This window comes from Rattus rattus, chromosome 15 (genome assembly GCF_011064425.1).
Source record: "Rattus rattus isolate New Zealand chromosome 15, Rrattus_CSIRO_v1, whole genome shotgun sequence".
In the NCBI taxonomy this organism is placed as follows: domain Eukaryota; kingdom Metazoa; phylum Chordata; class Mammalia; order Rodentia; family Muridae; genus Rattus; species Rattus rattus.
Genome location: NC_046168.1, coordinates 67,299,037 through 67,318,088, shown reverse-complemented (window position 1 = coordinate 67,318,088; position 19,052 = coordinate 67,299,037). Strand labels below are relative to the sequence as shown.

The 19,052-nt window shown below is 43.2% G+C and overlaps 1 protein-coding gene across 1 annotated transcript in view; it reads left to right on the top strand.

Moving 5' to 3' along the window:
- Window positions 1-8,174, top strand: part of Wdr7 (WD repeat domain 7) — a 271,935-nt gene extending 263,761 nt beyond the window's left edge. Inside the window, exon 28 of the mRNA XM_032885554.1 lies at window positions 5,568-8,174. Coding sequence (XP_032741445.1) covers window positions 5,568-5,771 — 204 coding nt within the window. The 3' untranslated portion in view covers window positions 5,772-8,174. The remainder of the gene's footprint in view (window positions 1-5,567) is intronic.
- Window positions 8,175-19,052: the final 10,878 nt, after the last annotated feature.

Genomic DNA, 19,052 nt, shown 5'->3' with positions numbered 1-19,052 from the left:
GAGTCCAGGGGAAAGTGCACTCCGTCGAGGAGCTTACAGTAGGTTTCCACAAGGTCCGTTATCTGCTGAGGTGGAGCATAGACACGAGGTATTTTCCTATTTATGCGAAATCCCCTTGTCTCCTGTTTGGTTTGCATCATGTTTTTGTTCGAGTGCTAAGTTGTCCAGTTTTGGCTGTTTTGTTTTGTTTTGTTTTGTTTGCCATGGTCTCCCTTACAACCCAGGCTGGTCTCAAACTCAGTATCATCTTCCTCCCTCTCTAAGTGCGAGGATTATAGGCATGTGCTACCAGGCTGGTATCCACATCACATTCTCTGCCACTTCTTGGAATATATGTGGGGATGTGTGTGTGTGTGTGTGTGTGCGTGTGTGTGCGTGCGCGCGCATGCATGTGTGTGTAATACAATGTGTGTGTATATATATATATACAATTTAAATTGATTACTAATTTTGAGCAGCTAATCTTTACAATAGGCTATTTCATACTAGATGTTTAGTTACTACCATCTCCTCTTCCTTATTTTAACTCTCTTTAGTTCTGACAATTAGAAAAATGTTAAGGAGGCACCCTCCTCACCAGTGGTTATTCTAAAATTTTGTTGACAACTGCATTTTTTAGAGGATACAAATGCACTACATAGCCTTCCTTAGAAGCTGAGAAATAAAATTAAAGTTTTGACAAGGTTTTAACACAACTTGGTGATGGTTTAAAAACAAAATCAATAACTAATAAAATGTAAAACAAATACAATAAATTGTTTAATTAACAACATCCTACTGAAATGTGATACCTTCAAATCTGTCAGAACCTTTTTCTCCTTTTTAATCTAATTTAGCCTTCCAGGATATTTTCTCATTATCCCTTTTCCAGGCCGAGTCTCCAGCGCCTTAATTAACTCCTATTAAACTCCATCTATCAGAGACCTCACCCACTCTTCACTCTGAGCAACCACAGGGCCTAAGCCCCCAGGATTCCATTCCTATCCGCAGATGGGCTTAGAGCATGGGTCCCTCCAAGAGCTCAGCCAATTGTGTTTTGGGTTTTTTTTTCCTCCTCACGCCTGGTACAGTGAGCCACCATTATTCCACCTGTACTTTCATACACGGTTCCCTTTAGTTCCTGTTTCCCTGGAGTCTTGGATGGGCGTGTACATTGCCTATGTCTCCAGGGCTAGGTTCTGACCCACACCGCAGAGACAGGGATTAGCAAGTCCAGAGTCTAATTCTCAAGGGGACTAGTTTTTCCAGTGTTTTCTTTTTTATAAAGAATAGACAAACCAAGCCGTGTGTGTGTGTGTGTGTGTGTGTGTGTGTGTGTGTGTGTGTGTGTGTGTGTGTGTACTTTTTGTTCAGCTAAGAAAGTACAATGTTACAGAAAAGATAAACCCGATTCGACAGCTTTTCAGCACTTTCTTGAACTTGCCGAGTGGTAAGCTTGGTCTTATCCCTGTCTATATCACTAAGGTTCTATTTGAATACATTTGTTTATTGTTTTCTCAAAACATTCTCCACTGCCATCCAGATTCTGTACCCAACATGGGTGTCATTCTTATCTTAGAGGCCAAGGTCATATACAAGACGGTGTGCTCTTGATTCCTCTTCTAGTTCCTCTCTGCGGGCTCCCTGACACTTCTGGGTTTCCCAGACACCTGAGCAGTGAACGTGGCTCCCTAAGACCCCTGCTCCAAAGGCAGCTTGGTGCCTTCTGCTCAGCCACCTCCAGGTCCTTCCTCCTCTGACAGCCAACTCCCACGTTCCTCCAAGTTTAAATGGAAGGCGTACAAACAGATCATTCTGGCTGTCCGAGAAAATAGCACAGCTCTTCAAACTGTGGTGGCCTTTTTGTCTGTGTGTGTGTTTCGTTCTATGAAGGACAATCTACAGTGCACTGGGGGAGTCTCCTGCTGCTGTACTGATGTACACCCATGTCGCTCAGGTATAAAGCTATCTGAGAAGACTTGTGATCATTCCAGGAAGTGAACTAGAATATATTTTGAAAAGTTAATGAAGTTTTATTAATACAAAGCCTTACTAAAACTATCAGCTATAAAATCTTTGCTGAGAAATGTTAATGAGAAATATTGGTTGGGTAATTACTCAAGTGGGACTCAGTAAAAGGTTTGTATGCAGCATTACTTACTTTGAGGAAGGCATTAAAATATTCTCTTGTTTGGATTAATTATAGCTATGTGTGTTTCTCTGCTCAGAAAACAATCTTCACATAAGTTGTGTAGTAATACGTTTGTCTGAAGGAAAGGGAGAAGCCAGGTTAGGTTTTAGTCTGTTTGTATAACTAGCTGTTAAATAGCATGTTCTGGCAGCCACACAGCATACTGCCACAACTTGAATTCTTCACTTCAGTGTATCTGTTTACTGTAACAGCTAGGAGAGCTTGCCAATGAAAAACATCTTTAACTCTCTCCAAAAATTACCAACACCACCTAACAAATGTTGTACTTCAAAAGGTTAATAAGTTACATGGATGCTGGTTTCTTTTTATTTGCTCCATCATACAGCACTCAACCACTCAAAACCAGTGATGTAAATCATAGCACGAAGATTGTCTTAACATGCTGTTGAATGGAAAAGGAGATTGTGAAACTATGTCTTAATGTGAGCCTCTTTCTTAGGTCCATTATTCTTTGTGTGTGTGTGTGTGTGTGTGTGTGTGTGTGTGTGTGTGTGTGTGTGTGTGCTATGTGTGCATACAGTGTGTACAAATGCAAGGTATTTGCATGTGATATGTATTGTAGTATTGCATACTCTGTACATATAAATGCAGGGTACATTCTTGAGAGTACATATGACGTGTCCACACATGGTACACATGAATACATAGTGTGTGTGTATATGTATATGTTTGTGTTGCAGTTTGCATGTGTATACCACGTGTGCATGCAACTGTGTGTGCATGTGTGATTTTTTGTATGTGCATACATTGTGCATGTGTGTGCGGGTATATGAGTGAGTGTTAGGGGGGTCCAAAAGTTGTTTGCTAAAATGCTGACAGTGCTTGTCAGAAGAAAGTAAGATTTGGGGGGATAGGTTTCTTTTTTTTTTTTTACCTTTTTATAGTTTTATTTAAAATTTTATAGTATTTATGATTTTTGTAACAAGGAAAATGTATAATATTGATAAATCCTGTAATTCTATATAGTTTTCACTCAAAGTTTTAAGTTTCTTTGAGTTTATCATAGTTTATGGCCAGACGCTAATCAATAAACTAATGTTGATGATGACTAGCAGAGTGGTTCATGGTTTTTTGAGGATCAACCCTCATCCTGGGAACTAAGAGCAGTGCTCCTTTGAAGGCTGTAGGGAAAGGTCAGGAGAGACATGAAGTCAGCGAGCGCCTGGGTCTTCATCTTCGCACTTCTAACATATGTGCCTTCGAGAACTCGGCATCCCAGTTCTAAGATGGAAGGCTTTTTCATGAAAGCTCTGAACAGAGCAAACAGATTCAGTTTATGATGGGAACCCAGATACAACGATGGCTCGTTCATAAAACGTGCCCATCTATGGCAAGTCTACAAGATACGCTCTTCCTTCGACGCCCAGTCCATTTCCTGTACATGGCCGCATTTCCGGGGGCAAATACAAAGGAATGCACAGCCAGGCCTATTGCCTGCCCTTTGCATCCTCAGCCACGAGCAGGGCTCAGGCTTCATAAATATTCTCATAGCAAAGCCATACGGAATTAAAATACGTTGTAGCCATTTATCAACTGAGAAATCATGTATCTTTAAAGCATAGTACACTTGTTGATGCCAGTTAATGTTAACTAACAATTTCCTGGATCAATCGGATCTGTTCTATAAGATGACTAATTATATACTGTTAGGTTTTATAGATGTGAGACTAGCAAATGACGTTCACCATTTTATCTGCATGTAAAGCAGTATGGCTTAGGTCGTTACCTTTCATGGAGTGTTTAGGATAAAGAGGAAAAGAAACAAGGACAGAGACCCTGGGAGGATAACAGGTGAGGTACTGCTTGACTTGAGCAGAAAGAGTTAATGATGACCATACATTTGGTTTAAAATGTGACCTCGTACACTAGTGATTTTTTTCACCTCTTGTGTTCGGCACTATTATTAATGCAGGAAAATCAGTAACATTAGTCATCTTAAAAGGGTTATTACTCAAGATGATTTAAATTGTGAAAATGTCAGTGGAGCCTGCACGCACCCTGCTAGAGATGCCGTGATTTACGCCCTCTGACACCATCCTGCTACCGAGAAGCCTGCAAAAGGAATGGCTTATACTTTGCACTGATCCAGATTCAGAGCGCGGTATCACAGTAACACATCCTCAAGGTCCAAAGATCTGCTCGGATTTCAACTGCCGGTGCAGCTGGGTCATCACACGCATGTTCTGCTCGCATAACTAGCGTGTGGTCCATGTAGATGAAGATGCTTTAGTCACCGGAGGAGTAGGAAGTGAGTATTAGTGTGCAGGGGCAGATTGTTCCCAAGGCCTCTTCCAGGTTTCAGAGTGCGCTGTCTGTGATTTATGGTGGCACCAATAATGCATATGGAAGTCGTGTAAGTGATGTTAAGCTGTTCAAGAAGCCGTCAAACCAGACGACTTAAGCAACAACTGTGTGGTATTCGGCACCTTGATCTAATTACACAGTTGTTCGTGATCCATAGGCTTCATGTTTCCATTTTGTAAATGGATTACGAAAAAAACGCATTTTAAAAACAAACCCAGAAAAATTCTCAAAAAGGCAAAAAAAAAAAAAAAAAAAAAACTAAAAAACTAAAAGTCCACATTGTGGATAGGGTAGCAGGGTAGGAGAAGGGTGGACATGTGTGCCGGGCTGCTGTGCTCACACCTGAAATCCCCACGCTTGGTAGGCAGAGGAAGGAGGAAAGGGATTCCCTGGGCAAGTGGGTGAGCTCCAGGAGCTGAATGTGTGAGGCCCAGGTTCAGGAAGAGAGACGTGATGTTGCCCCCAGTATATAATATGGAGAGTGATTGCAGGTGACACCTGATCATGGACCACTCACATACACACACACACACACACATACACACACACACACACACACACACACACACACACACACACACACACACACACACGCACACACACACACACACACACACACACACACTCACACACACAGTGTTTTTCCAGAGCTTTTGGAAAGGCAGATGGTGTAATGGTTGGTGATGGGTACAGGCCTTAGGGTGGGGCCCGGGCAGCTCCCACTCAGTCCGTACCTTGGTGGTACTTTACTTTCCTCAATGAATTATAAACCAAATCCTGTCTGATAGACCTGTTTTATAGCAGCTTTAATTCAGCTTCTTTCCTCGGAACCAACGGACTCTTTACTGTCACACTGTGCTCACAGAGGAAAATTTCTCCAGCCTTCTATGTTCACATCGATGGCGTCCTAACAGTTTGAAATCTACTCAGAGGAGCCATGTAGAGTTAAATAACTCAAGCTGAGTGTGCATCGCCATGCTGGAGGAGAGAGTAGCAGAAGAAATAAGGCACTGTCTGGAGGAGGGGAGGGTCCTGACGCGTGTCTTGATGTGTGTGTCCCCTGTCCCTGCAGATGAACACCTCACTTCTGGGAAGCATTGGCATGCTGAACTCAGCACCTCAGCTGCGCTGCATCAAGACCTACCAGGTACCTCCAGTGCAGCCCGCATCCCCTGGCTCGCACAACGCCCTCAGGTTGGCCCGGCTCATCTGGACTTCCAACCGGAATGTTATCCTCATGGCCCACGATGGGAAGGAGCACCGCTTCATGGTCTGACTGCCGTCTGCTGTCCTGACTGCTGGCTGATTCTGTATAGTTGAGGCTGATGTTGCTCTGTTCCTCCTCATACTGGACTGTCGCTTGCTTCCTGCCCACCTCAGTGCCATCCAGGGCCATGGCCCGGTCTGTGTCACTTGTGCATGCTTCATGGGGGCAGATTCCACATGGGCAGCCTATCGATTTAAAGTCATACACATACTGCTCAACAGGATGCGACCGTTCTGTCACTAGGTAGTATTTCCCTGCCAGAGATAGAAGGGGACAGCTAGTGGTTGTTTGATGCAACAGAAGCCTGAGAATCAATACCCGGTGTGATTGCACTCCCGGCCCTACAAGCCCAGCTCAGACCTGGATGCTGGCACAATGTGGAGTCCTCATTATTGAAATGACTTCCTTTTGGATTTCCCAAACATGCTGTTGTTTACTAAACCTATTCCATGTTTACATTCTTTTTTTTTTCCTGCTAGCAATTGATAGGCAGTTACTCAATTCCATTTCCGAGGATGTGGCCACTACCTTCTCAGTAACACCAATTCTAAGTTGAGGCTAATGAGAAAATATTAAATTATATACATATTTTTTCTTCTAGAAAAGTTTTCCAGATCGCTAGCTTTCTAAATGCTCATTTCTGATTCAATGTTAATAGATTTCATAGTTTAAAATACAGATCATTGCTACTCACCGTGCAGTGACTATAGCCAATCTTCTAAGGGGACATTCAACAAAGAACCAAGTTTAGAAGCATAGCATATTTGTATAGTGGAGTGTCACCATGTGTCACTAGGTTCTCCTGCTCAGGAAAGGCCTCCTCTTCTTGGGTACGTCACAACCCATAGTTCTCCTGTGTATGACAGTGTCACTTACAGTGGGCATTTCAACCTGGCCTTCCAAGTTCTGACCAGTGAAAGAAGAACTAGTAAGGCATTTAAGTAGCATCCTAGAAATCTCAAAGCTGTGCAGACACACTGTTCAGAATGGACAGAAAGTGTGAAGGCTGCCAGTCTGTTAGAGTGGACACTACAGTGAACGTGTTCCTGCTTCAACCTGCTTTACCTCCACTTTCTTCTTGTGTCAAGTTCTGTTGGTCCTCTGGTAATGGAAGAAAGAAATCCATAGCAATGTTTTGTATGACTTGTTCCTAGATCTTCTAATCTGTATTGGTGGAGGTTGATTTGTTTGTTGGTTGATTGGTTAGACACACAAGATTGTTTATTATATACAAAAATTGAAAAGGAGCTATTGAATCCAGAGAAAATATGTGATATTAACAGAGGAACTAAAATGGTAATGAGAGCATTTAGTCTTAAACTCATAGACTGTCCAAGTTCATGTGACATGTAGAAAGGTGTGATCAAGGTCCTGGAACAAATATGTAGTTTACAGTCCTCCAAAGAACATGTGAAGAAGCTAATGCCCTCAGAGTGTCTTTTGCCTAGTGTTGTATGTTATTCTCATTCATGGCAGCTCTATACTGCCTCTTGGGTTTTGATGTTGGGGTTGTTTCAAAAGTGAATTTATTTCACATGCATGGATATCATATTATATTTATAATGATTATATATGTAGTTTCCAAGAAAGAAACCAAGAACTGTACAGTGTAGACTTTTGTGAACATGCTAATATATTTGATGTAGATGGAGAAATGTCCAGTAGCCTCTAGAGTCTGCTGTCTGCTCAGCATAGATTTACTTTATAAACTTCATAGGAAAGAGTTAAACCAGTTGGAATGATAAGGAAAACACAGACCTTAGTTTTTGTTTTTTGTTTTTTGCTTTTTTAAGAAAAATGTTCTATACATTTTGAAAGAGATGCGGGACCAGGGGTCAACAACAGATGGAATCACATCATAGAGTTGGGCACAAAGCAACGAGGTCACAGGGGCAAACTGGTCATAGGTCCAGGCCAGTCCTTCCATGCCCTGTGTGTATATTCAGAAGAGCACAAGGACTGTAAAACTCTGTGCGCACAGAACTTCATGCTAGACGAATTGCTAACTGATAAAGTATCATTTACATTTTAGTTAACATAATGCTCTCTTCGGGTGTTTTGACAACCATAGTCTCCAACTTCATCTCAGCTTGGATTCCTCAACACTGAGGTAAACTTTGTATTGTCCTCCCAGTGTACGCTTGTAGTGTTTTATTGATTTTGCTGGCATAGCACTTGTACCCGTCCTTGTAAGTATAAATTCATATGTGGCTTCACTGGTGACTTACAAGCAAAAGGTGACATGATGTGACACCTGTATGAACATGTCATGTTTGAAACTGCATATAGTGAATGAGTTAAAATGCTCTGTCTCCTAAGACATTCTGGCTGACTCCATTTAGTACACTCTCTATGTGTTTAAAATTGCGGTGTCCATACGTGTGTTAAATAAAACTGAAGAGACCTAAAGAATGTTCTTATCCTGTCCTTACTGTTCACTGTGGTCCCTCTTAAACATTCTCCACTGAAACCCATTTGTCCCTCTTGCCCTCCTGTTTCTAGCTTGTTTGACTGGAGATCAAGTTTCAGGACAGGCAACTATCTTTGTTCTCAAAGGTCAGTAGAGAGATGGTGATGACTCTTGCTTGGGGCCAGATGGAGAAACTCAACAGCACCCTCTGTAGACTGGGCAGGGCATTGCGTGGCTGCTGCTTAACCTCCAGCCTGACTTTCACCCAGACAGATAGACATTGAACCAAATTGTATCTGTCAGCCCTTATGACAGGGGTTATCTACCTAGGAACCAGACGTGGAGATCATTGAGTTCATCTCACTTCCTCTTCGGTTTGAAGTCGAATTTGAATGCTGAGGGAAGAACAGCCAATATTGTAGTCACCCACGGAGCATTCCAGAACAACGAAACCCATCTCCGGCTTTTCATAGGAGAATGCAGAACAGCTTGACTCGAGTCATTCGTTTATCAACATAATCATCCCTGGGAATTAGACAGCGGTAACACCGTAAATGTGGTCTTGTAGGAAAAGAAGAGCTGTAACAGTTCTGTGTGGCCGGTGATCACATAAACTGATCAAATGTGGAAAGGGCATGACATTAATAGGAAGGTAAAGACAAGCGATGCTGGGTGAACTTTCACCTTTCACCCCTTTGCCTGACTGACAGAACCGAGTGTTGGAGAAAATCAATACTTCAGAGCCAGGAGGGAAATATTTCCACCCTCTAACTAGAGAATATATTTTGACAAGGCCAAGATAATACAAGCTGCACAGGAGAAAGAGAAAAGACTCATTTTTAAAGCTTGACACTTCAAGGTGTTTTTGTACAAGGGTTTAGAGATCGTCAATACATACAAATACCAAAGGTCAAACAGAGAAGCCACAAGAATTTCAAAAATCAGATGCTCCAGTTCTTTTTGCTGTTTACAAACTAAAATAAGAAAATAGACTACCTATTGGGGGTTATATTTACAATTTTTATTTAAATGAGCTGAACCCACCATTGGGTACTAAGGGCATTATCTTTTTAAATTTTGTATAGTCAAAAATATGGATAAACCAAGATGATAGGCGTTCAGACTCCTTATTTCTACAACTTGCACTTCGTGTGATCGTGACTGTGACTTGGACTTATTTGCTTCAACCATTTGCATAGGAAAAGAGTTAGAGCTAAAATGATTTGTAGTTTCGCAAATCCTCATAAGCATATCATTTACCCAGGTACTCTAATTAGGACCCTTCCAAATGAGAGGCTTTGCACCTTTATGGAGGGGGAAAAAAGCAACTCAGTCCACTCTTGTCCACAGACCTGGGTCCCTTCTGTAGATACAATGGGCAAACAATGGGATTATTCTTTCCCCTACAGGTAAGAAGTTAAGGCAGCCATATGCTCCCAGACCTTCCAGACAAGCTCAGAAGGACAAAGAAATCCTAAGTAGGGTATGCTCACAGCTGAGTTTTATCCCCTTCTCAAAAAGATCACCGAAGCCCAGCCTCAGTTTGCCTACTTTTCCTCTATTAGCAAATGGCACTCTTTTCTGAGGAGATAGGTCCAGCTGGAGATGTTCATGTTCAGTGTGGTTATTTCAAATAAGAATGCTGATAATCCAAGGCTACTTGATAATCTAAGAATCCCCAGAGAAAACCTGGAACGGCCTGCCTGGTTTGCAACTATGGCATCAAGTAAATGGATGCTACATTGCTAAATCTGTGAGATTACACAATAGAAGAGCAACAACACCCACTAGGTGTTCCCTATTTTGCCTGTCTTGGCTGCGAGCATCCTTCACTCTTCACTCTTGGATAGCTCAGCCTGATAGAGCTCCAAGGTTCTACTCATGTTCATCAGGCTCTTTGCCAGATGTCATGGCGACCAACTATCTTTCCACCAAAAGCTTTGGAGGTGAAAAACTGTACAAACATATGCCCTCGCAGCTCTAGAACTACAATGAAGGCTAGCTGAAGCCATCACTGACTGCTCTGCAGCTAAACCTCTCCCTTTGCTCAGTCCCAAATTCCTTCGCTGCAGCCTTGATCCTGAGAACACCATAGCACAAATCTATTCTGTGTTCTCTCCCTCCCTCCTCCCTTTCCTCCCTCCTCCCCTTCCATCCCCCTCCCCCCTTCTTCCCACTCCTCTTAATCCACATCCCAAAGAGCCACTTGGTACGGTACCAGGAAGCATTCCAGAACAGGATTTGATACCACTGACCACAAGAGGAAGAAGTAAGGGGCAAACGAAGCCTGTGGCACTCTAGAGCTGTGTAGTTATTAAAACCCACTGATGATGTCTCTGGCCAGCATACTGACAGAGGGTGGACACTGCATGAACCACCATAGCAGCCATTTGCGATGCAAGGGAAAGTATAGTAGAAAAACGACTGTAGATAATACTGAAGAAAGAGATGGCTCAGAGCCTAAGAGCACTAGCTACTCTTGCAAAGGACCAGGGTTTTAGTCTCCACACCCACATGGTGCTCACAGCTGGCAGTAACTCCACCTCCAGGCAATCCAAATCTCCCCCCTTTTTGTGACTTTATGACTGCAAGCACCAGACATAGCATGGTGCACATACACAGCTGTAGGCAAACAAGTGCTCAAACACATTAAATAATTTTTCTAAAAGAACTATCAATTTAGATGACTCTTCTAGTGCACCTAAAGGAGACAGTGAAAGGCTAAGGGTGATTAGCCACCAATTAAAAGCTAAACAGGAGAGTCAGAGGCATCCATTGGCAACATTACAGAGGACCTCTTCTGCCACCACAGGCAGGATGTGCATCGGACTCAAGGCTCACAATGAGAAGTGAAGTTCCAGAGCATCTGGAGTTCTTGACCTCACAAGGTCTGCTGCCCCAGAAAGGAGTCCTGGTTGAAGTAGAAAAAGGCTGTGCAGATGAGGATAATAAGGAATGTCCCTACCTCCTCTCCCAACCTTCAAACCAGTAGACCACTTACATCACTGTCACCCAGCTGCTGAGCTGCTGCTCAGCTGACTGGAAAAGGGCCAGATCTCCAAGGAGCTACGAAGCCTCACCAATAGGGACTCAGAAGAAAGGTGAAGAAAGGTGAAGACGAAAAGACTATGTCGAGGGTCCCGAGAAGATACATTATAAAGTAAGGCAGGGAAGAGTTTATTAATATGTTATTTACTGCTGCATACCTACTGGTGACAAGCTGCTCAGGTGAGAGAAAACAGGCTGAATCTTAGCCAAAACTGCACAATAGCCATGGTGGAGAGAGGCCAAATGCTCAGAGATCAAAGTGCTGGAGTAGACCCCAGTAACAGAAAAACCAGGAAGACCTTTGCCCAGGGAAAGACTTTTTATCTACCATTTCCTTTATTTTCTCATAGTGTATTTCATTTACCAAGCAAAAAGAAGTATAATAGGTCAGTACTGAGGGAAAAAGATGACATTATAGTACCGGACCCTCCCTGATAATATCAAAAGTGGTTAAGTCCTCAGGTAATAGAGATCTGGAAGGTAAGCATGACCTATAGAGATCTTCACCAGTGATTAATAAAACATTGGAGGGCAAAAGAAGACAAGGCAGCCATTCCATTAAAAAGTCAAATTTTTAAGTCAAGTCAAGTCAACCTTGCCTTGTTGGTAAACATGAAGGTCATAGTTGTCAAACGCTCAGCCCATCATGAGAAAAGCTTTGGGTTATCTTGCTGACCAGTCACGAAGAGGAGCCTAGTGCTTCCCAACACACATGCAGGGGGGCATTGAATGAATAGTAAAGGTGTCAGTGGTGACTCGAAGAACAACCATACAGTGAGGGGTAGAGTTCTCCCACTGTTTCTGTGCTGTGCTGCCATACAGGTAATGGGTTTCAATGTGGCATCTTTATATGTGTCATTTTACGTTCTCCCAACTTACCCCCGCCCTCGTGTTTCTGTTTACATAGATCCTGTTATCCTTTCCTGTGCTCCCTTTAGACCTTTTTCTACATCTGTAGCCTCATTTCTACTTGCAAGATTTCCCTATGAATATAACTCTCTATATGAATGTAAATCTAGATTCTACCTATGAGAGGAAATATACAATATATGCCCTTTTGAGTCTGGCTTATTTCATCTAACATGACCTCAAGTTCTGCCCATTTCCCTACAGTGATATACCTTATTTTCAGTGGAATAAAATTCCATTGTGTCGATACATCACATTTTCTTTATCCACTCAGCTATTGATGTTCCTATAGGCCGGTTGCCTGTCTTGACCACTGTGAGCAGGGCTATAGTAAATAATGTTTCAGCATTCCGACTCAGGATCCTTTGGATAGTGGCTCTAGTTTTAGTTTTGGTAGTGGGCAGCATTCCTTCGCAGCATTTGTTGTTGTTTGTTTTATAGATGGTAGACATTCTGACTGGGATGAGACGGAATCTCAGTGTGTCCTTTACTTGCATGGCCCTGATGGCTAAGCATGCTGAACCCATTCCCCAATATTTATTAGGCATTTGTATTTCTTCTTTTGAAATTTGTCTGTTCAGTCTGTTAACCCATTTATTGGTTGGATGGCTGGCTATAATTTAGTTTGGGCAGTTCTTTATGGAATCCATATATTAATCCCTGATCTCTCACACAGATTGTCTCTCCTCTGCTGGTTGTTTCCTTTGCTGCACAGAACTTTTTAACTTCATATAATCCTACATGTCGGTTATTGAGATCCTTCCCTGCGCTCACCGACACAGTTCAAGGTGCTGTGATAGTACCTCCAGGTGTTTGTCCTACTGTTTCCTCTAGAACTTTCAGAGTTTCAGGGCTTATATTAATGTCTCAAAGCACATGACACATGGATGCCAGTGGGACAGAGGGTGTGTGCTCATCCCCTGAGCTGGGCTGTAAACACCTGTCATTTCTCTGCTGAATTCTTTCTAGGAAATGTTTGGGGCTCAAAAAAACTTACACCCTGCACATACCCTCCCAACAGCAGCTACCATCAATAATTGGTTACGTGGAGGGGGGTATTAGATGAAAACTCAGCTTTCCTAGCCCCATATTGGAACATCGCCAAAGCAGTGAATTCCTATCTCCCCTTTGCAGAGGACAGAAGTCTCAGTCCCATAGACAAATTACCAAGGTCACATGACAAACAAAAGGCAAGTCTACTACTGGCGCTCAGACTCAGTCACCAAGGCCCAGCTTCCTGGGTTCCTTCTGTGTCCCTTGTGTGGCCAGTGAATTGTTGTTGTTGTTTTTAAGATAAGTTATATGATATTCTAGAAACATCATATATCTGAAATGGAAGTAGAAATCAACTTTGGAGATCCCCTTCCTGGTAACTTGAACTCCCATGTGCGCAGAAGTATTACAAGACATAACGTAACTCCACTCAGCCAGTGTACATGTCACGGTCCTGTTGCTGTACTGCAAATTTCATTTTGGCCTACAGTTTAAGGGTATAGAATATGGTGTCCATGATAGTGAGAGCGACTCCAGCTGTGACCTCAGATGCATGAGGCAGCCAGTGTCCCCAGTCAGGAAGCAGAGAGAAAATAATGACACTCATGCATTTCCTTTTCTTCAGTCTGAGCTCACAGCCCAGGTAAAGTGCCAACCATATTCAGGGTGAATTTCCCCACCTCTAGAAACTTCCTAACAGACACACCCAAGGTGATTCTAAATCCATCAAGTAGACAATGAGATAAACCACCTCAAGTCTACCACTTGTCACCTTGCTATACAAACGTATTACTTTTAATCCTAACTTCCTAAGTTCATCAAAGAGTGTCTCTGCCAGGTGAGAGGCCACTCAAGCATCTACTGTCACATGGAAGGTTTGTGCCATCTTGTTTCCCTGTCCCTGATCATCTCACCCTAGGAAATACTGGAATGTACCAGAACTTGCTAAAGAAAACAAAACCATACTATGTACTCATGTCCCTTAGCTCCCTTGGCATGACATGCTTCATGTCCCTACAACAGTTCTCATGTCTCTTTCTTAACCAGTCAGGGAGGCTCCCTGAGGGTTTCAGGCATGCTTTGCGACTAAGTTAGGCATTTGGTATATTTGATATATGTAATTTCATTCAGGCCTCTCAATACTTCTATGGGTTAAACTATATTCTATAGGTTGGAAAACCACCATACGTATAGGTTAAGGAACTGCCCTGAGGTCACACAGATAGGTAAATGGTAAAGCTAAGATTAAATTTGAAGTGCTCTCTCCTCTCACTGATGGACAGGGTCTTCAAGGGCAATTCTGTAGTACCTGGAGAGACATGGCTTATTTTTCTATTGACCTCAATAAAAAAACAACAGCAAGGACTTCAAAATCCATTCTTCATTTATTTATTACACGATGACTTATTGAATGCCTATTATTTTCCAGGCATTTCCAGAGAGGGCGAAATTAATACAGCCCAAGCACTCACGTCGTTTATGCATCTCAAAATCTATCTAGCTAATGTGGTGCATTTTGCAAAGCCCATTATACATACTGCACATGCTTATGCATACAGACGTGAATTCTCCCTCCCTCCTTCTCTACCCCCCCCCCTTTGTTAAGCACTTGTCTTCAGAGCCTTTATTCCAAAAACAATTGGTCTAAACCTAAAGGGTTCAGTGTGGGCAAAGAGGAGGAGGGAACAAAGAAAAGAGATGAGTGCCTGGCCTAGAAATGAGGGAGGCAGCATTCAGAAAGCTGTTCATTCAAATATATGCATATCAGTAGTTGAAAAATTACATTCATTCATTCATTCATTCACTCACTCACTTACTCATTGTGTAAATATCTAGTGATCATCATCAGGCAGAGAATGAGATGTTGGCCTTGCAGTGGGAATGGAGTATTCGTGGGGTCTCCTGAATGGGGATTACATGCTAGAGGAGTGGGACAAGGGAAAACCAAATTTTAAGCACAAATGTTCATAGGAGTGAAAAGAAATCGAGGAGACTATAGAAACCCCATCATACATTATCAGAGGTAAACAGAGGAAGATCAGGGCAGCCACATATCTTACAGCAATTGCAAGGGAAAGTGACGCCAAACAAGTTAAAACACAAAGGTGAGGTCTTTGAGGCAATAGGGGAGGAGGGCACGGCAGGTGATGAGCTGAGCCTTGTCCCATGAGTCTTGTCCTTGTTTTATATGATGAACTCAACAGTCCCTTTGAAGCCACTTTCAGACGATGTTGGGAAACATTCTGGATTGTGTGTTGTAACGTGGCAGGAAATAGAGCCAGGCTTGGGAGCTGAGGCCATAAAAGGCTTTCATCAGTAATTTAGCAGTGTGGCTTCTCCTGAAAGGTCTGCAAAACTCATTCTAAGTAGGCCACGCTCCATCTGTTGGCTGAATAATAGGAAATGGAGAGATATCCGCTGAGGTGGTACGGTGGCTGCTCTTGGTTGTCAACCTGACTACATCTGGAATGAGCTGAGCACACCTGTGAGGGATTTTTCTCTTTATTAAGCCATTTGAAGTGGGAAGACCCACTTGTAATCCAGATCTTTGAGATGGGAAGATAAACCTTTAACCCAAACCTTTTGAGGTGGGAAGATTCACTTAATCGGGCCACACCTTCCACTGGCAGCCTGTATAAAGGACGTAGAAGAAGAAAGCACACTTCCTTAGCCTGCTTGCTCTCCTCTCACTAGCAAGTCGGTTTCTTCACTGGGATTAGGGATGATTTCTCTGGGATTTTGGCATTCACTGAAGACCAGCTCAGACATGCAGTCTCATGGACTGAACAACTGCTGGATTTTTGGAACACACACACACACACACACACACACACACACACACACACACACACGTAGGAGATCACAGCAGAACTGAGAACTTAGGCTGCTGTAGAAGGTTCAGACATAGGGAAACCCCAGGGACATCTTTGGAAGGAAGTTTGGGGAGACAGCTCAATGCCAGGAGTGAGGATGAACCCAAGGCTCCCTAGAGGAAGAATAACATCTGTACCTTCCTTCCTTCAAGAAGAGCTTTATTGAAGAGCTTCCAGAGAGCACCATGATGGAGAGCAAAGGCAGAGAGGATGGGTGGGAAGAAGAGGGCACGAGGGACAGGTGATACAGAGTCTTCTGGGCTGGAAAGGCCTGCAGTAGATTGGCTGTCCCATAGGACAAGTCCACGTTCAAATTTGAACTCTACAGAAACCATGGGCTGACTCATGGGTAGGAGAAAAGTGGCTGAGATGCTCTAACACCAGTGAAGAAGCTGCTACATCTGGAAAGAGATGCTGAGGATAAAACAACTCCTCCCAGGACAGGCAAGGAGACACACATTCAGGAAAGTGATAGGTTACAGTAAGCATTGGTGAGGTACCACTACCAGAGTCCCAGGAAACATGTTTGAAGTCAGTCTACTACAGATGCTGGGCAGCCTGCCCCTTAAATGGCTCTATGATTTAGGCATGTCACAGCATGTTTCCTTTGTTATCTTGAAAAATGAAGAAGACAAGCTAGAAAATCCCTACCCATGGTGATCATGTGGCTTATGTGCCCCAGAATAACACCTTGGAGGGCCAACCAGAGCACCATCCAAAGCCTAAGCCAGTCCTGAGAAAAAAAATCCCTGAAAAACTGGTCTCAGAACCTAAGTATCTTTACTCCCAGTTTAGTATCTACTTTCCAATGACTTTTTACAGATTGGGGACTGAATCCAATGCAGCTAGAACCAAATGCATCCAAAGTGCCCGGTGCATTCAGCCTTTGGCTAAGAACGTGACAGACATCCTACCCAGCCCTTGGTGTACTGTGAAACTCTGCTTTGGCAGAAGTTTGCCCTGTTTTAGCCCCAGAAAGGTAAGATTGCTAGGGAACATGTAGCCAGCATGAGGCACTGCTGTATTTGCCTGTGGAGCCATCATGAATGGGGACACACATGTACCCAGAGAGCTACAGAACAGGACTGTTGCATACATAGGACAGGGCCATATCTCTCTCAGCAGTGCCTGCTATTTGTAAGGATACACAGCATGGGACATCTAATTCAAGCCAGTTTGTCTTACAGAAAGAGTAATAATGTACAGAAATAGGCTTCCATTTCAAGCCTTAGGTCCATGTAGCACTTGTGTACAGTGACTCTTGACGTGTAGCTTCATCTCATTTCTGGCTATTTCCTCACCAAGGAACATAGACAATGCCACCACGCTGATACATTATCACCAGAATACATCAATCAGTACTATGGAAGCATTGAATAAATTGTGAAGGCTACACACACACACACACACACACACACACACACACACACACACACACACACATCATTTGCTTAGAAATAATTTCAGACTTATAAGCAAGTTTTAGAAAGAATCCCCACATTCCCTTACTCAGCACCTTTGATTATAAACATGAGACATAATTAGGGTTTAATAATCAAGTGCAGTAAATTAAAACTGAGCAGTATCCTTAAGCTAAACTACAGCCTTGGGATTTTACCAAAAGTCTTAGTAAATATTCTTTTTCCAGTCCGAGATTCACCACAGGATCCCAAGATCGTTGATTTTGATGCCAATTTATAGAGTCTTCCAATCCCCAACAGGCCACAGTCTCCTTTGTCACTTGTGATGTTGCTACTGTAAGAATGTAGGTTAGTGGGCTGGAGAGATGGCTCAGCCATTAAAGGCTAGGCTCACAACCAAAATTATAAGAATGTAGGCTAGTTGTAGAGAGCGCAGTCAGCTTGATGATTTGGGAGGTGTTTTCTATCATATATGAGTTCCTGGTGTGGTTTTGTCTGATGTTTCCCATGGTTAGGTGCAGAGAATACACGTCTGTAAGAGCAATGGAGAAAAAGGGGTGTCGGGAATGGCACCATGGTTAAAGGGTTTGCTCTGTATGCCTGAGGACCAGAGTTTAGAACTCCAGTAGCCACGTAATGCTAACCACAGGAGCCTGTGTCAGTAATTCCAGTGCTTCATCGAGCTGTGAGGTCGAGAGTGGAGACAGCCACTCACTGAGGCTCACTGGGCAGCTAGCTTGACTGCGAAGTGATGATTAACAGACCCTGCCTTAGCTAAGGTAGAAGGAAAAATTGACAGCCATGGTTGTTATGATCTCCCCCTCCCTCCCCCCCCCCTCCCTCTCCCCTCCCCTCCCCTCCCTTCCCCCCCCCTCTCACACACACACACACACACACACCATGTGCCCCTCTAGTTATCCTGTGTCACTATGCTGGTTATGGGTCTTTCCCTGTTATTTTCCTTTGATCCCTTGAATGAGGTGATGTCTGTGAACAATGCAAACAAACTATGATTTTTGTAGTCAGCATTTAATGAGCGTTTCATGGGAGAGTCTTTGAGAAAATGGAAAGACACTGTTTCCTTCATCCTTTTGTCTGGTAATGTCAACATCTGGATGATTCTTGGTTGTGTCCCTTACAGTCATGGTTCCCTCACAAGTGGAGATTTTCCTGCTAGCAAAGTTGGTTGAATTGTTGCTCTTTATCAAACAATGGGGCAAAAGTAAAAAAGTTCCAACTGCTTGTTTATCATCATCTGGGAAACTATGATTAGGGTTATGAGGTCAAGCTTCCTTAACTGGAGAGAGCCAAAGGTGCAAAGAAGCAAGGGGAGCCCAAACCACACTGGTAGTTCTAGGGACACACATTCTTCTATGAACAGACAGCTCCTGCCTACTAAGCTTCTGCTGCCTTTTAGGATGAGTACTGCCTGTCCACCTCTTCTTTCTTCCTGCTTATTGGGAACATTTTGTTTCTACGAATGTCTGAGCTCCAAAGCAGCATGACCACAGGACCAAGGGATTTGCATGAGAAAGGTCAGTTGTGCCTGGCAGCAGATTATCTATCCAGGCTGGGGTCACGCCATCCTGTCCTCATCCTCTGGTGCCAGTAACTCTGCCCAAATCAGAATGGGAAC